General features: G+C 37.6%; 2 protein-coding genes across 4 annotated transcripts in view; both read right to left on the bottom strand.

Moving 5' to 3' along the window:
- Window positions 1-19,241, bottom strand: part of Ns4 (Nucleostemin 4) — a 219,442-nt gene that overhangs the window by 24,083 nt on the left and 176,118 nt on the right. The window lies entirely within an intron of this gene.
- Window positions 6,319-19,241, bottom strand: part of Fur2 (furin-like protease 2) — a 336,953-nt gene continuing 324,030 nt past the window's right edge. Inside the window, exons 5-17 of one of the 3 annotated variants that reach the window (XM_083109351.1) lie at window positions 16,719-17,013; window positions 14,286-14,458; window positions 12,755-13,420; window positions 11,950-12,166; window positions 11,503-11,582; window positions 11,105-11,382; window positions 10,355-10,542; window positions 10,003-10,251; window positions 9,346-9,814; window positions 9,057-9,256; window positions 8,710-8,991; window positions 8,239-8,453; window positions 6,319-8,027 (exon numbers count right to left, since the gene is read on the bottom strand). In XM_083109351.1, coding sequence (XP_082965477.1) covers window positions 7,920-8,027; window positions 8,239-8,453; window positions 8,710-8,991; window positions 9,057-9,256; window positions 9,346-9,814; window positions 10,003-10,251; window positions 10,355-10,542; window positions 11,105-11,382; window positions 11,503-11,582; window positions 11,950-12,166; window positions 12,755-13,420; window positions 14,286-14,458; window positions 16,719-17,013 — 3,420 coding nt within the window. In that variant the 3' untranslated portion in view covers window positions 6,319-7,919. Of the gene's footprint in view, window positions 8,028-8,238; window positions 8,454-8,709; window positions 8,992-9,056; window positions 9,257-9,345; window positions 9,815-10,002; window positions 10,252-10,354; window positions 10,543-11,104; window positions 11,583-11,949; window positions 12,167-12,754; window positions 13,421-14,285; window positions 14,459-16,718; window positions 17,014-19,241 lie in introns of all 3 variants that reach the window. The other 2 variants (XM_083109272.1, XM_083109193.1) reach the window with 2 other exon arrangements.

Raw genomic sequence — 19,241 nt, forward strand, 5'->3', positions numbered from 1 at the left:
ATATGTTTGAGTATTTTATAGAGTTGCTGTTTTTTATTGTATTTTATTATAAAATCTTGCTTTATTCATACTTTATCAGTTTAACAGTCTGCTGTATATTACAGAAGCGCTGAAGAAGAAATGCGGAGATCTATCTTGGGTACACGTTTCTAAAAAGAATGATGTCTGTTGCTTGCTTACGTACGGCGATTCTCCGTGACGTGAAAAAAAATTGTGGTTACCGGTACCGTGCCGAATTTAAACGGCCGAATTTAAAGGTATTATCGCGCACGTTCGAGACTACTCTCGACTTCTCCTCGTTGGCTTGACACTTTAATAAGACGGGTAATTTTCGCGCATATACGAGAAATGTTGCTTCGTTAAGGTACTTGTGCGAATATACTCGAGAGAGAGCTTCTGCGGTGCAGTTTGCAGCTTCCGCAAGCTGCAATCGACTAACTCGAAACAACAACGGCTTGCGAATGACTTTCGGTGGACAAATTGAGACGCTATCTGTATAAATGCTGGTGATAATATTTAAAAGCCAACTTGATTAAACCCTTTGTTTAGCTCGATGTTACTTAATGTTATTAATAAAATTATGTTACTTTACGAAGTTAGAAAAATTTTAGACTTTAGAATTAATTTTTGCAATAAGAGTTATATTACGTAGGTAAGAATTAACGCTAAATAAGGATAAACATTTTTTAAAAGAAATCATTTTTTATTTAATTATTTGAATTCAATAAATGTAAGATTAATATTACTTACAATTTTGATTGCTAATATTAAATATTTGAATCGTTAAAGCTCTGACTCTCTGAAATTTTAAGTAAACGAGAATCACTTGAAGCGAACAGTAAAATTTTGTTAATCAATTATATCCTATACATAAGAAATTAAGAGGTTTTATTTTATTTTGAAGAGCTTGCTCTTTCAATTCACATTCTATTGACAAAAAGAATAATTAAAATTGCTCCAAGTACTTGTTATTAAAATCAAAGTCTGCTCTTCTCGAACACTATATCGTCGAGTCTCTCAGAGCTAACACAGATGATACGAGTGGAAAATGGATGATATATCTATTTCGGGCGAATGTGAACGGTCGCATCAGTGCTGATGCAATCGATGATACTTCGGTCGCTTTTAACCGATAAATCGTGTCGCCCGGATTTCGGCTTTCTCCTTTAATCTAGCCTAGTGCGTTTATCGGTGCTGAAACGCTTGTTGCCCCACTTTGCCGCCTTTCAACGCGCAGCATCCCTTTCGGGGCGACGAACTCTTCGTCGGTTATTATCCCGGTAAACCAGGGCTGAATTGCGAAAAGGGAAGATCGGTCGTAGAGGCTGTCGTAGAGGCAATTCCAAAGCAAAGCTCGCCATCGAGTGTGCCCAGTCAGACATACATGACGCGACCAAAGTCCAACCAGACGTTTGAAAAGTGGAAAATTGTAATCACAGGAAATGGACGAAATAGCGTATCTTTCGCGGATGGACAAAGCAAAGCGAGAGAACACGCGGCAGTCAAAATGTTGAGCTCTTCCGCGTTTTCGTGGCGGGTGAAAATATTCTCGTGTCCTCTCTACGCTTTGATCAGAGAGACCTTGCCGAGCTCGATCTCGAGCTCGATAATAGCCATTTCTTTCCAGGTCGCCTTTGACTTCTCTCTGACTGCGCTACATGGCGTTTCGTAACGAAAAATCGATTACTCGTGATCCAAAAAAACAAATGGTAGGAAGATAATTAAATTCAGAGATACGTATTTTTTTTTAAAGTTTGATAAAATAGTTCCTCATTTCGCTAAAGTTTGGCCCCATCATCGAAATATTTTGTCTTTACATCAATTACTTCATTTCTCTGTAATTCAAATTAACAATTTCCATAAATTTATTCACAACTTTCCTTTATTAATAAAGTAAATTTTACTCATATATACTCATTTATATGCGTATTACACTGTATGTAATATAATATACTATATTATAAATCAATTTAGTCCAAACAAGATTATGATTTCAATTTTCCCTGATTTTATTTTTTCCATGTGAGTGTATTATGTATAATCTATACATTAAAAAAGCTTATGAAATATTTTATGATAAATATAATTCAAAATTAGGAAAAATTTCAAAAAGATGGACAGTTTTAAATAGTTTAAGGAAGAAAATGTTAGAACATTTTAGATCATGTACGATTGTATCTCTCTTCTCTTTCTTTAAAGGATAAACGATTCTGTATTCGGTGCATTCCTATAGAATCAGATCGTGCATTACCGATAAACATCAGCACATATATATGAAGCATCGGCACAGATTTCGCCTATTGCGAATTTATGATATCCGCTTATGATGCGCATCAGGACGCTGATAAAAGTAGAGATCTCTACTCTCGCTTCCTCCCCTGCGAATTACCACCGGCGAATTTACGACATTATCCCGTTATCTCGATTGGCGTTGGCCGAAACACACTTGTATATGTTATCCCGGAAATGGTTACAGATGAACGGGTGTCCGGTTCTTTCGCACGATAATAATGAGATCAAGACGAGACGATATTTCAGGAAGGGAAGTTTATGACATCTAGATCCCCGGGAGCACGACAGTCATTCTCGTCTTGCAGAAAACGACAGACGGTTTTATGGTTTAAGAGAGGGATTTTACATATATACGAGAAAGTCGTTTCAACTGTGATGAAGAGCCATAGCCAATCGAATTATGACGAAATAAAGGCACGATCGAATGTTTGGTTTTGAATAACGACATGCTAAGGATATAGAACGAATTTTCGAAGGAGAGAGAGGCTATAATATTTTATAGTAATTCTATAATAAATAAATGATATGGGAATATTGTGCAAGAATAAATTTAGGGATGGAAAATGGGTAATATTAAAATCACAGTATTCTCACGCATGTATATTCCTTCTTATCATAAAAATAATATCATAGAAAATTTATCCAAAAATAAAAAAATTATTTATTACTTTTAATTTAATTGAACTCCAATTTAATTCTGATTTCTTATTTATATAATTGATATAATTTTAACAATTCTTTAAAAAACGACAAAATAATGTTCCATTATTTTAATGATAACGAAAAGAGACAAAAGCTATAATACGCACACAGATTGGTTTTTCAAATTTTTCAATTTATCATCTCGGGTTTAAAAAAATCCGAAATCACAGAAATCGAAACAAAATACATTCACTTCCATCTGGCTACCCGTAAAGATCAGAATTATGATGGTACTGAGCGAAAGGAGAAAGGACATTCGGTGGGAACATCCCGGTACGAAGTTTCTTCTCGCGGTGGAGTTTTTACGGTGTTCCGTTTTCCGCATGCGGCACCGTATGGTTTAAGCTTTGATGCTGCGCAGAGGCAAGTAAATGCGATCTCCTCCCTCGCGAGAAAGGCTATAAAAGGGCTCGGCGGGACTCGGCTGCGTCGAAACGAATTTCCTTCGCCCCCGTCGTTCTTTCCGCTGAAGTTTCTTGCCGCGTTACCGTCGTGCCGTTAACGTTTCCGGTCTTGCGGGAAAATGTAGCGCGATCGCTTCCGCCGCCGCTTTATTATCCGCGATAACGGATTACAACTTACCGAGTGCTCCGAGTGCTTGCTTTCAGAGGCGCATTGTTGAGGTACCGAGCGCGATTTTCATTCGCGAAACAATGCAGAGTATATGGGAATCGTAACGTAAAATTGACGTAGATATTCTAAGAGAATTTTCTATTATTTAGTTAAAAGAGGGATAATAAACTTGAAATTCGGCAAGGAATTTGTTTCCAACACTTTCGCGTAAAAATTTATTGAAAGCAATGGTCATTTTGTAATTTTCATCAATTCTCCAATTTTTTTATTATTAAATATTATTTACTATTATTAAAATTATTTTTCACATGTATATAGAGTTGCATTAAGAAATACAGATTTTATTACTTGCAAGACGAATATATTGTTAATTTAAAAAAAAAGAAAATCCTCTTTAGTAATATTCTCTAATCGATTACTGTTATATAGAGATATATGTCTCCGCATATTAGAAACCATACCATTCCGAAAACCACTATAATATGAATTACCGTATTTCGGTTCAGCATCAATCATTTATTTCCAAAAAAACTGAAGGAATTTTAGAAAAATCCCATTCGCGAGAAAGGATAGAACCTCGTGTAATGTCTTGTTTATTCTTCGAGGCTCGAAGGGATCGAAGGGAACCTTCGGCCCAAGGCGCCACATCGATCTTTTCTTTTATTCTGGCTGCGGCCCACCTTCTTTTTTATCCCACGTACAACACCTTTAGTTCCCTCATCGAATCGCCGTCGATTGCACGCTTTTATATCGCCGCGACTTCCATTCTTATACACGGAAAGCTTATTTATTTCTTGCCGGTCGGACTCGTATGTAGTTTCGTATTCGTTCGTTTCCGCGAGAACGGATGGAAAAACAGCGCAGTGGAAACGGATGATTTGAAATGGCGGAGAAAGGAAAGGTCAACTTTGATTAAAGTCGCCTCCATGCTCTTTTTCTTTTTCTCTCTCTCTTTCTCTGTTTCAGTCGTGGACGGATTTTGGCAATATTTCCGGAGAAAAACGCCAAGTGCACATATCTGTCCCCTTTTGGATTCTCCTCCGGAACATTTGCGGTCGTGGAGTGATATGAAAGTTATATGACTTTGTAATACCTTTACTTCTCGTGTGAACGAACAAGTAGATTGAATGGAAAATAATTTGCTTTTCTGAAAGAGACAGGGAATTTCTGATCTCATATTTTATATATGAATAGATATTAAATTTTATTGGACTGTGCGAAAAAGAACTAAAAAAAAATCGAACTTCATCCAAGATTATTTTCCAACATTCTCAAATTAGCGTCCAATTTAAAAATGCGAAAAAAAATAGAAAGAAAATATCTGAACTAAAAAAAGTTGATCCACTTGCTAAAAAATTTATTGATTAGAAAATAAAGAAATAGTACATTTCCGATCTACGAAATATAAAATCTTTTTAGTATAAAGCATACTAAAACTAATCAAATAAAAATCAGTATTTAAAACACATTAAAATTTTGTAAAATATTTTATCAATAATCATGCATTACTAATATCTGTTATCATTTCAATATAAAAATTTGTTTTCTGAAAAGCTATGTTTAAAAAACAGGCAAACAACTACAATTATTAAGGCATCCTCATTTTTATACAAACAGATTTTATTTAAATGAGCAGATTCTTGTGCCAATGACGCATAGTAAAATGAAAGAAAGTTATCCGATAGGAAACGATAATTCTTTTTAATGAAATTGAAATTCGGATCGTTTCTCTTTACGTTGCAGCTGTCGCCGCTCGTCAGCAGTTATATCAACTTTTAGATTTAATATACATGAGAAAATCGAAGAGCACACAAATAGAATGTCAGTGATGACTGCTGACAACTCGTTCCCACCAGTTTTACCTTATTCGTGAGGGAAGTAAGACAATCGGTCGAACGTAATTTCTCCATCTCGTTGGTAAACTCTGCTGACACGCGCCGTTTCCCTCGTCGCGTGACACGGCGATTTAGTAGTTCCTCGTATCCTAATTAAGAACTCCATTTCGCGATTCTTATTCCCGATAGAATCCAATCCGAGATCGATGTTCTCAATAGCAATTGGAAACTAGACGTGATTGATACGTAGCTGTTGAATATAAGGTGAAGGATATTAATTTAAAGTTAAATGACCGAGATAAAAATTGTAATTTTTATATAAAACTACATTTTTCTTTTTAAAATTAAAAAGATCACCTTTTCGAGAAAAACTTTTAGAAATTCCCCTTTAATTAAAATTTTAAAGATGTGTGTGTTCTTGAGAGTTAATCTAAGAAAAAGTTTCATCATTTTTCTGTTATATTAAAGTTGAAATAGCCGCGACTTTACTTTCCTTTCGCATGATCTTCAAAATTTAGAAATCCTGCGATCATATTGCAGATTTCGGGTTTTTTTTTCCGTCATGTCTCATAAAACACATGCCCATAAAACCATCGAAAACTAACATCGTTTACGTTTTTATGCGCACGAATATATGATGAAAATTTATGATTCGGGTTAATCCTTAAAGTATTAAAATCAAGTAATAGCCGCGGAGAGATCGGAGTTACGGAATTGAATATACTCATTCCCGACTTCTACGGTCGAGAAGATTTGCCAGGACCTTTCTCGCACATCGCCGTAATTGAAGTCAATATTGTAGTCGTACTTACCTGGAATGATATGTACCTCGAAATTGGAACATCGGGAAGATCTGAGAGAGCGAAATTGTGTCGCAAGGATTCTCAAGAGGAATCATTACATATACTCGCGCGTGTTGTATGTGTGTAAGTATATATGTATATATTTATAATCGCGTTCATCATAAAAGTACAATAATAGCTTTATATCAAATCACGAGGAGAAAGTCAATGTTTTTCACATGAGTAGGCGTGGGCGATGGCTTTCAATAATATCGATTCGCTGCGGATCGTTGCGTTTGGTTTTCTCTCTTCTTTCTTCTTATCCATTCGTCTTTTTTTTCTTCTTTTTTTTTAAACAATTTTTTTCCTCTCATGCGATCCCAACGAAACGGAAAAAAAACAGATACGAGTGAAAATTAAAAAATTGTAAGAACAACGCAAAGAAAGTGGGATATTAAACAAAACATCAATGTAGACAATCAAATAATAACAACAAACAGTTTACAAAACGCAGTAGCTGTGTCGACGGCATGTGTTGTGTCAGTTTGGGAGGTACTGGAATGCGACGACTGACGTCACAGACGCGTCGGATAACTAGGCGATCGCAGTAGCAAACGAGAGTAACAGTCTGTTGGTTCCTCCGAGTACGCGAATTGCGTCGATTAGCCGAGACTCGATTTCGAAATGGTATTCGTCGTCTCGTTCTATCGTTTCTTTCGCCTCCCCCTCCTGATCCTTGTGTGATTATCCCCTTTTTGTTCGCTCACTTGTTACTATTATCATTTGTACAAATATATAACAATCATAATTCTCACGATTAACGATTACGATTACGTGGTCCGTGGTTCAGCCTAATATACGGAGGTCACTTTTACATCCCTTCACCCCTTAACGGAATGTTGGCCTTTCCGAAGAGGCGAAGAAGAGATGTGCCTTTGTTCCTTCAATAACTTGACGACGGTCGTCGATTGTACCAAGAATGTTGCGCGAAGAAAAAAAAATGGCAATAGATACCATTCAAAGATGCTATTGAACAAACTAGATTGCTTTCGACTCTTGTACCGCGCAACACTTATAACTTGTTCGTGTTGTCCGTCGCTTGGCTGAAGTTCTATTTGTTTGCGGATGCACGCGACGATGATCGACGCGATAATCGACGAAGATTCGGCGTTACTTCGTGGACAGAAAGCGTCGGAGGGGGAACGCGAAAGGGTGTGGAATCAAGGGTGTCACTATAATCAGGCACTTCATAATGTCCTTCACCCTTTTTCTCCGTGTTCGGAATCACCGTCAGTGTCTTGATGTGTGTGACGATGGCATCGGCGACGCACTCGACAACGATGACGGGCAAAAAGTATATTTCTAACTAAACACACATCTCTCATGCATTCGCACATTCATGCGACCGTATCACGGCTAGATAAACAACAATCACACTTCCTTTCACTCTCTCTCTTCCTCTTTTGCTGTTTATACTCTACGGAGTTCTATCACGTTTTCGACGAATCAACCTTTGCTTGCTCCTCCTCCTGTTTCTTCTTCCACTTCTCCCTTTCCGTTACGTATTTACCACCGTTTTCCCATTTTCCTCATTATACATATGTAGACTATCTCTGGACCTCGTTGACGCGCAGACACGTAACTTCTGACTCGCGAACTGATCACAATCGAGATTCATCGATCTCTCTGCGACTCTTCGATAAGAGGTCAATAGCTACGTGGCAGTTAACGAAGTCTAGGTCATAAGCTCTGTTGCGTCGTCGGCGTCCAGGTCTTCGGACGGTTCCACTTTTACGGCGAGCTGCGTATATCCCATATTGATCTCTCTTCTGCCGGACCAGGCCTGCAAATAAAATATTAACGTACGCATATTTATCTTCCCTTGTCATTGAATCATTTATTGTTCGGAAGATATATAAATCATACTTTGAACCATAAATTTAAATATAATACTGAGACAAATTTTAATGCAGTTTTGAAAATATTTCTTCAATATAAGCTTGCAATGATTTTAAAATCGCTAAATACATCAATTTTTTAATTTGAATATATACCTGAAGAGCAACGAATATCACTGCAAATAACGCGATTGATGCTAAACAGATAGCAACCGCCATCGTTGTAGCTGCTGTTACGGCGAGCGAAGACGAGTCGTTGTTACTTGATCTGCCATCGCTGTCAGAGTATGTTTCAGAGAGAGCCGTGTCGGCTGAGAATTCTGTTCCTGGTACTCTTCTCTTACCAGCTGGCGAGCTGTTCCTGCAGCCGCCTACAAATATTAAAATTACACCATTCAGTAATTATACGATGGTATATTTATAACAGTATAAAACTATAATGTAACAATCTCATATCGATAATAACATAAACTAACTAGAATAAAAAGTATAAATTTAGAAAAATTATTTTATTCCGATAAACGTGTTCATGACTTGCTGCTTATATAACATCTCTCTATTAATGAAAGATACATTATTTACTCAAACTTCACATGTTATATTAAGACATCAACACATGAAAATTACCGGTTTCTGGGTCGCAGAGACAGCATTCTTCAGCCTGAGGCCCCTTTTCGTTGCCCGTACAGCAAGGCACGCACTGATTATTCAATTTGTCCAAATGCAGCGGCGGTGAACATGCAGCGCAGCTGAACTTGCCGGGACCAGTACATCTTCGGCAGTCGGAATGGCAACCCTTGCAGAGCTGTGTCAAGGAATCATAGTATTGTGCACCCAGACATTCCATGCACAATCCGCCTTCCAACATCGAATGAGGTGGACAGGAAGTGCATTCTAGCGGACCTTCTCCTGGAATATTTTCTCGTTGAAAAGCAATTAGGTTTAATTTATCGAATTATAATTTATTTTTATACCTTTGCACGTGCGACAATAATGATGACACTTTTGACAACCGAAATTGGACTTGAAGAAACCTTCTGGGCATTCGGGATGGCATTCGCCGGCTGCCAGTTGCCAGCCTCTTGGACAAGTGACGCACTGATCCCTCCTCGGTCCCAAACACGTTTTACATGACAAATAACACTTGGCACATTGTCCTCTGTCGCTATAATAACTAAAATCAAAAGAGTAAAGGAAGCGGAACATATCAATGCTGTTCCATAAATCTATTCAATATTGTAAAAATAAATTCTTCCGTCTTACCCTGGCGCGCAGGACGATCTGCATTCTCCGCTTTGTAGCTGCAGTCCATCTTGACACGCCGTACAGTTCAGACGGGAGACGCAACTCTTGCAGGTGTGCAGACAAGGAACGCAAATCGGCCGCGAGGGTTGTACCACAGAGTAATACGCGTCGTCACATTGAGACACGCAACGTTTGCCTTGAAGCAGTAAAGGGTTCGGGCAGGATATGCAGTGATCTTCCATGGGACCGGCGCAGGTCTCGCAAGATGAATGACAGACCTTACACTGGCCACTCTCGTAGTACTGTCCCGAGTTACAATTGCTGCGACTCTCGGGCGCGCACAGCCCCTTCTTGTTCAAGCTCCAGCCTTCGATGCAGCTGGTGCAACTCAGCGTAGCGCAGGTCGCGCAACCAGGTGGGCACGCGACGCATTCGCGCCGTTTCTTGTCGGCGCTATAACCCGCTGAGCACGAGGCGCGACATGTGCCTGCAACATTCGAACCAGAAACCACGTATGATATAGAATATTGTGACAATTTAAATTTTAGCAACTTCTGAGATAAAGAATCTTTTTATTTCATATTTAATAATTATATTGTTGTAATTCAATTTCTTTAATTAAAATTTCTTTCGGATACGTGGTTTTACTTATTATGTAGCATAAATAATGCTCACCGTTTAAAGCGAACAGCCCGGACCGACAAGTAATGCATTGGTTCTCTGCCGTACCATTACAGGTCTCGCAGGTAGCATGGCATGGAGCGCAGCTATAATCTTGCGTCTCGTATGTATATGGGGGACACGCGGCGTAACATTTGTTCTCATGCATCACCAAGTGATGCTCACAGCTGGTGCACTTGTCCGGTCTGTCCTGACAGCTGGCGCAGTTGGCTTCGCACGGCACGCACGTGCTATTCTCGGTATCTATGTGGAGAAATGCAGAAAAAATCGCGCGTTACGTCATTCAATTTCATGAGACAGAGATCATCGCGATCGATGAATATAAATTGATTTTTTGTCGACATACTTTCGTAGTAGCCTTCCGGGCATTGCTGAAGGCAGACCGCCAGATCAGTGACTCGGAGGTGAGCGGGAGCGCAGGAGAGACAGGAGTCCTGACCAGCGCCCGCGCAAATCTCACAGGACTCGTGGCACGGCCAGCAGACGCCGCCCTGATTAGGAAAGCTTCTTGGCGGACAACGACTAACACATGTGCTAGAAAAAAGAAAAGACACCCCTCGCGTTGTTTCTCAAACGATTTTACGTTGAGGAGGGCCAAACGAAGGGAAAAAATATAGATTTCATTCATTAAAAGTTCTTATTATAAGTAAGAAATAAATTGTAGTGTGGTTAAGAAAGGATTAATTTTACGATTGTAGCGTGTTAGATAAAATTATAGCATGTGATATAAAATATATGAATCAATATGATATTACCATTTGCTTTTTTAACAAATAGTTTTATACTCGAATGTGCCTACCGTTATAATCCATAGTTTCATAGCGTTGTATAAAATTGTTTTATGATTTATTAGTTTATGAAGATGCTACAATTAATGAATCTTGATCTGTATATCTATATTTAAAATTAAATATAGTGTCATACAGATCTCTAGAAAATAAAATATTTATTAGAAATTTATCTATTTAATATGTTATTTTGATTTTATTATTAAGAATCTCGGCGGATAAACACTATACTAAAGAGACTGTATCTTTTCACCGAGACAAAAAAAACAATTGTCCCATGCAAGAGTTTTAAGCATTTATCTACTCACTTGTCGAGACGATAATTCTTACAGGCGACACATTGAGTCGGCCCTTTGCCGTAACAGCCCTGGGCATCGCACTGAGGATCGCAGTCGTGTAGTATCCTTCTGGTAGTATCGAGAGAGCCGTCTTGCGCGGATGACGCCGCCGAGGGTGAGTCGAAGGCGGATGCCGATGAGACGTCGCCGGGCAAGTGGTTCGTTAGGAGTGGCGCCGACGAGCCGTCCAGAGTGGCCACCGATGCCTGTAGGTTCGATGCAGCGCCGGTGTATGGACCCTGGTAACTCTGAAAGGTAGACGAAGAAAAGAAGTCGCTATTGCCCGGATAACCGGACAGCTGTAGCGGATCATCGTCTACCGTGAACGGATAATGCACGGAATGGGAAGGAAGATACGCGGAATGTACCGGATTAAACTGCCGTGTGCGTATCCGGATCGGGTTCGTCGACGTGCCGTAGAAGATCAGCTGCCACTTCTTCAGTATGCCTACAACAAGATTAACAAGATGGTCAAGTTGACGGGAACGATAGGACACGTTCAGAAAAACGTTAAGCTCGAGGCAATGTAGTTAACTTGATAATTAAAAATAATGTAAATCGAAAATATCTTAGAAGAGAAGAGAAGAGATTATTTGGATAAAAATTATAATATATCTCTGGAATGTAAGAGATTTTAAGAATAATAAATATTAAAGTTTCATTAAATATTAATACTGAAATAATCTCAAAAATATTTTTAAAACAAAAATTATTAAAATATGAAAATTATTTTACTTCGCGAATAAAAATTAATTTTTCTTTTGGGCGCGTAGATATCGCCCGTGTATAAAATCAAGAAATTAAATTGAGCTTGCCTGGTGAGTTGACGTGTCGGTTGCCAGCATTAATAATTTGCAGAGTCCATCGACCATCCGCCTTTTCGCCCCAAAAATGCACGCTGAGGAAGGGCCAATCGTCAAAGTTGGAACTGAGAACGTCGCGTGGTCGCTCAAACAATAGGGTCGAGGTTGTGCCCATCGGGGAAGTCAGTAAGAGTCTTAAGTTTCCTCGAGGGAAGAACCTCAGGGAAACCTGTTTTACAACAAATAATTCCAATTTTATTCATATTTCAATCAAATTTTAAATTTTAACTTGACGCATCAAATAATATAAATATTAATTTTACACAGAATATGAGAAATTCTAATTATTCTTAAAGAATCGATAAGATTTTTTAAATCTTCTTTAAAAGGAAGATTAATCTTAAAGAAAATAAGTTTCTTCAAGATTTCAGAAAATCTTGTGATATGAAAAAAGTTTTGAAATTTTTTCATAAAAAGAATTCAGCGAAAGAGAGAGAAAACTCAAAATTTAATCTTATAAAAAAATACCTGAAACTGTATAAAATATTTATATAAATATAATGTATATTTTTCAAAAATTAAATAATAATTCTCTCGAATAAGATAAATACTATACATATCAAAGTATTTTAAATAAATATTTTTATAGCTGCGTTTAAATTCATTCATTGTATTATAATTAAATCTATATTAATATATGTTAGAATAATAATTTTAATAATAACAATTATATAATTTAATAAACTGTATTAAATAGCAGTTATTAATCTATTCTTAGATAATAACAGGAACGTGACGATCTCTTTCCCGATCTTACCTTGCACTGCACGTGCTCCAAGAATCGCACTTCGTTCAAGGACCCGGCGCATCCGGTAACGTCCATGTATGCACTCAAGGTGTAGCCATACGTGGGATCAATCGGTCTTTCCTCATTAATCTCGTCAGACTTGCAAATGTGCTGCGGCGGCACATTGGTCCATTGTTCAGCCAGGCTGACCATGGCGCCCGCGTCCATCAGACCATAACCGAACTTGTGCGAGACCTTCCTCTTGACGCCGTTCAGGATCCAGCCGGGCTCGTTGCTCAGCGGCTCGGACCGCGAGGTGAGCACCACCAGGTACTGCATGTCGCGCCACGTTAGAGTCGGGTTCGCCTCGAGAGCGAGGGCGGCGATGCCGGCGGCTAACGGCGCCGAGGCCGATGTCCCGGTGTGCTCCACCGTGCAGATGTGATCGGGACGCAGCTTGGCGTCCATGTCCACGGTGGCGACGCTCTTGTCGTTGCCGGGCGTGCCCGATGAATAAGTGGATGCCAGGGTGGAGCTGCATTCCTCGAGGTACCACGGCTTGTAGCCGCCCTGGGTCGCGCTCGATATCGACAGTGTAAATATACTGTTCGTGTAGCCGTCGCAGTTGCACGAGTCGGTATGCCGGCCGCCGTTTCCCGACGCCCACACGAAGATCGAGCCCTTGCCCTTGCGACCCTGCGTGGGAGGAAATAATATTGTCACGCGTGTGTTGACACGAGGAAATGGATCGCACGATCAACGAAGCGATAGGATATTTGTAGCTTTATCAGATAATAAAAAGACTTGCTTATGTAACAATGATATGATTATGTAATATAACGTGACAATTTGTAGGATATATATTTAAAAAATCATAATATGGTAAGTTCTAAATCAAACATGGAAAACGTTTTTGATTATGAAATTTTTTTCATAACTAGAAACTTTATTTTTCTATCAAATAAAGGCGAACATGAGATGAATTTTGTGCGAACGATATTATTGCAGCGGTATTATTCTGGTTGGCAATTGTTCCGAAAAATTAAAAATTAGATTCTTTCAATTTTGTCATAGTGTGCGTAAAAAGTTGCCTCCTAGCATACTATTTAGTTAGTAAATTACAAAAATCACGAATTTTCAATAGAAAAAAAAGCAATTTATACCGAGGTTTCATATGTTGAACAAATTATTTTCTGGAAGCGAATTTCAATAATTGTTTTCAGCCGAAAAAATTATTTGGTATGCAACTGAAAAGAATTTTATTTGTACTCTCGAAATTGTTCCTGCAAATATTTAAATTTCATGAAATAATAATCCGACGTAATTATTAATTATGTCGGATTATTTCATGAGATTTAAAAAAAACGTAATCGCCCTCTCGTAAAAATTTTCCCTTATAATATCGATAATTTTTATTTTATACCATCGCGACATCAACGTCGACAAAAAGAAGGTTGTCCCTAAATCGTGCCAAAGTAATGGAATAAAATGTCGGGGTGAAAGCTCGCGACAGAAAATAAATTGATCCTCTCGCTTCGTGGACGCGATATATGTAGCTTACGCTCGTCACTCCGTAAATAAACGCCCTCCTGGCGAGCGGGCCCGGGCCATCGACGGTCTTGCCGTCGTCCTCGGGACCCCAGGAGGCGCTGTATATGTCGATGTGATCAGGATTCAATCCCAGCGCTCTGGCCTCGACAGCGTCGTTTACCGGGCCATCGAGCATTCGCACGCCTGAGAACACGGGAGATATGTGCGTAAGTCTTCCCTTCCTCTCTCTCTTTCTCTCCCTCTCATTCTCTTTCTTTCTCTCCCTCTCGCGTGCCGTGATTTCAAATCACGGTATCGTGTATGCGAGTCTAGCGGATTGTTATCGATCTTAAGGATAATCGAGACGAGTAAATGTTCGAAATATAGAGAATAGCAAGACGCAGAATTATACATAATAATCTTCAATCCAGCATTAATTTAATCTAAATATTACAAAAATAAGTTCATCAGACGATGTATATTTGCAATGTAAATCTCTCTCATTCAACTGCATCCGAAATCAAATTTATCGAGATATTATGTCACCGAGGGAAATAACCGGCAAATATCTTTGCGCAAAAATATCTCGCCGACACACGACAATCCTGATTACAAACGCTATTACCGTCGTAATTCTGACGAAATTTCTCGCCGCTGCGCTATATCGGAATTTCTAATTTCGCTGCATACGATCATCAATTGCTCGAATTCAATATCGAGAGATCCGGCTAACCCCCCGTATAACGATACGCGCTATCGTTTCCGGCCCCGCTTCGCTCCGTTCGTCGTAAGCCCCGACGGCTTACGACGGACGTTCGTTTCGTTTCGAAGTGGATTAACGGAATTAATACAGCTCGATAGCATCGAGAAACCGGGAATAGCGGCGAACGACCGGAAAACGTGGCCTATTCTTCAACGAGTCGAGACGATAAAGCGACCACCACCAGGTCTGACAGTTCCAGCGGCCGCCGCACTATTTATTTCCGCGGAACGATTCGCGCCAGCTAAGTCAGCGCTGGAACGCTCCCAGAAGGATCCGCTCTCACCTGATGTAAAATCAAGATAAATGCCGCCTTCGAGAAACAACGAAATCTCTCCTTACGTTGCATCAACTGATTGCTAACATTGATGAAAAAATATAAATGTAAAATTAATGACAATTTCAATAAATTACAAACTTGTAACTAGAGTTATTTTTCTTTTTTGACGTAACGTCGTATCTCATATGCATATAATTTTTCAATTTGTTTTAAATGACATTTTCAAAAATATTCTTAATCATGAATATTATTTCCTAATAATAAATATATACATCGTGGATATTATATGATGAACTTATGTAAATATATCATACATCGAAAATACGAAAAGATATTGGATTTCTTATTAATTTGAATATTAAATAAATATTTTTCTATATTTTTATATACATGTATATGTATATGCACATACATGTGTTTCATATATCGTCAATATTTTTACCCATTAGTTGACACGCGAATATCTTCTCATCTCTGATATTAACATCCTTGGATAACAACTCACACGCATGCACATCTTCTCACAAATTTCCGTCAGGACATAAAATAACTCTATCAATTTCTAATCTAGTGAACGTAGGAATATATAAGGAAAAGAAAATATTGATCTGCGTACATGTTATCTTAACCGAGAGAGAAAGAGAGAGAGAAGCATTACTCAATTTTCATATTATCTACACGATATACGCATTCTCTCTCTCTCTCTCTTTTTCTAATTTAGAATGATAATCCAATCTTCATATTATTCTAACAGCAATCATGTGTTAGCAATTCGTTATCTTTCTTTTTAGATTATAATCCGAGATTATATGGAAAATTGGAAAATTGTTATCCAGGATTATAATACTAATCGTCATCGATGCAACGGATTAAAGCATATCGGAGAGTTAACGCGATCAGGAATTATTGGAAGAGATTATTTTATTCATAAATTTTGTAGAATAGTTAGCGATATTTTTTTTCGATTCTGAAAAATATTCATATTCTTCTGTAACACATCGATAATTTCCTATGAATGAGAGAGAGAGAGAGAGAGAGAGAGAGAGAGAGAAAGAAAGAGAAATCTTCAATATACTGCTTAATTAATTTATCATAAACTGTCATCATTTATCCAGTAAAGCACTAAATTATATATCTAGATATGTGAGTCTCTTTAAAGTAATCTTATTCTTCTTTCTTATTAAAATTAATTAATAATTTAATTTCTTTGATTATATATAATTTAGAGAAATTAATTTCTCTAATTAAATTTAGGAAATTAATTTCTTTGATTATATATTCATTAATATTAAAAATATCTTTCTCAACAATATATCGTTGATAGCATCTATAATTAACAATTATTAACAATTCCTAAATAAATGAAAATATTAATGCGTTTCTAGAAACAATCATTCCGATCTTCTTATTGCGATTTCTCTCACCTCCAATACTAGCATTGTAGGCGACACCGACGCCGCAATACTGGTTGAAGGCAACGGCGGCGACCTCGCCGGCACATCGAGTGCCGTGTTTATTGTCGCCGTTATCCCTCGGCATTGGATCGTCATCGTTGTCATTGATGTCCGTGCTGGCCTGGTGATCGTAGTTGAGCGCCAGATCAGGATGATTGGTCTGAATGCCGTCGTCTAGGATCGAAACGACGACACCCTTGCCTGTATAGCCTTTCTGCCAAGCCGGACCGAGATTCATGTCATAGCCATCCTTGGCGCCGCCGTTCTACGGTAACGAAATGCCAAATTTAACTAACAATCCAATGGAAATGGTATTATGATTGTTTTAGTCTCTTAAATAGGAATATACTATGCAGAAATTTTTATTTATTTTTTTTGTAAAAATCTGTTAAAAATTTGTAAGACATTGTGTGTGTTAGATTTTAGGATTTACCAAGTTAGGAAATGATATGTATATAGATATTTCAGAAATGAAGAAAGAAATGTATAGAAAAAAGAATACTGTTAAAATTAAGGTATCTGAAAAAGTCATCTATTTAAATAGATCTCTTATACAAAGAGAAAAGTTTTTCTTTAATTATATTATAATTAATAATATAATATATTAATTTATTATTCTACGGAAAAATTCGTATTTCTTTTTATTTTCCAGATAAATTAATTTTACACTAATATATAATATATATTGCATAATAATTTTAAAATTAGCGGTAGAATAGGAAAGATTAATTTTTTCTTATAATTTACAATTGCTTCAAATAAATTCAAATAAATTCTCCTTGTTTGTATAAATTTTATTATATCTCTGTAAACATAAAAATTTTAATATTGAGAAAATACTTTAACCAAAGATCATGATGAATCGTATACGGAACGATACATGATTCTTTGACAGGAATTAATTCGCGAATTTCATGTTGCCGGGTATGTGACCGTTGATTGATATTCTAGTAATCCATTAATCCGCGATGTAACACTATACATCTTCGCATGCGTGTATACGATTTGGTGAATTAATGGATTACTAGCCACACGACAAATTCGGACGCTACAACTTCATAGCGCGATATAAGTTACACTAGCAGACAAGATAGCCGACGTCTTCAATAGCACCATTTTTTGTCTGGAACCTTGCACTACTTTTTTTTCTTTTAATATGTATATATGTGTCAATTAAAGAAATAATATATATAAAATTAATAATCATGCTATATAAGTGTAAAAAGAATTAATTCCAGTTTCGAAAAATCAATTTATATCTAGAATTTTTCAACCGCCGAATCGTGTACATATGTATCGGGGTTCACATAAAAATATCGATCGCCTTAAAATTTCATACAAATTTTGACAGAGTTATTAGCTTTCCCGGCATCGCTATTGGTGGTCGCCCAAAGTTATATCGAGCCGGAAAAAATATATGCGAGACACGACCGCCAAACGATTCGAGCTACGTGATTTGTATCCTCTAACAAACGTCCATTTTATGCATTTATAATGGATTGATTATTGCTCCGGCTATACGATGAGCGATGTTTTGCATTTTGCGCCATGAATTTGCGTAATAAATGTACGATATGCAAATACGCGAATGTTTCGCACGTGTTTTCACGGTAAACGTGCGAGTTCGCGTATGATCATGTCCCGAATCATGGTGAAAAAATTTGCAGCAGCGACGCGATAAATTCGTGCGTGCCTAGAATGATTATTTGCACGGTTCTCGTAAATTAACATCTGGGGGGATGGGCAATCAAGGATCGTAAGAGAGCACGACAAACATATCAATGCCAGGTAAATTGAATAATTTACCGTTTTAATTGATATGAAAGCACTTGTATATTTGTTGCAGCTAAAAAATAATAACTATAAGTATAATAAATAAAATAATAACTATAGCTAAAAAATTATGAGTCAATTATATATATATATATATGAACAGTTTCCAAGCTTTAAAGTTTAAAAATAATCCAAGCTTCTGCAGCGAAAAAGGAAGGTATTTCAAGATTCTTTCCAGAGCGCATATTTTATATTCCGCATTTTTACAAAAGAAATGATATTAAAAAATTGCACAATGTGCAAAAATCCGAGACACAGTTTTGATTATCGTGCACATGAAATTGCGCGTTTTTGTCCTTGTACCGAGACTAATCTTGGTCTCGTATCTTCGGATGGGGACGCTCAACCAGCGTTCCCGTTTTCCACATGCACGAATGTACGCGAGTAGAGTGAAATACTTTTACGGAGTGCATCGCGAAGCGCAAAAACACACGATGCTGTTCTCTAATCTCTATGACTACCAGTGTTCTTCCGCAGGATATCAAAAAGAGGTAGAATAGGTACGTAAAATGTATGACTCGTAAGCTACATACACATAACAAAGAGTTTAAAATTTGTTTTATAAAAATCCTGTTTGTCTCTTATTTGCTTTGGCAAATTTTTCTGCGCAATGTGTATGTATATGCAATTGTGATTTATCAAAAAATCATATATATATAT

The sequence above is a fragment of the Camponotus vicinus genome, unplaced genomic scaffold (assembly GCF_025532165.1).
Source record: "Camponotus vicinus isolate PSW18456_S1 unplaced genomic scaffold, iyCamVici1.0 SCAF_1, whole genome shotgun sequence".
Classification (NCBI taxonomy): domain Eukaryota; kingdom Metazoa; phylum Arthropoda; class Insecta; order Hymenoptera; family Formicidae; genus Camponotus; species Camponotus vicinus.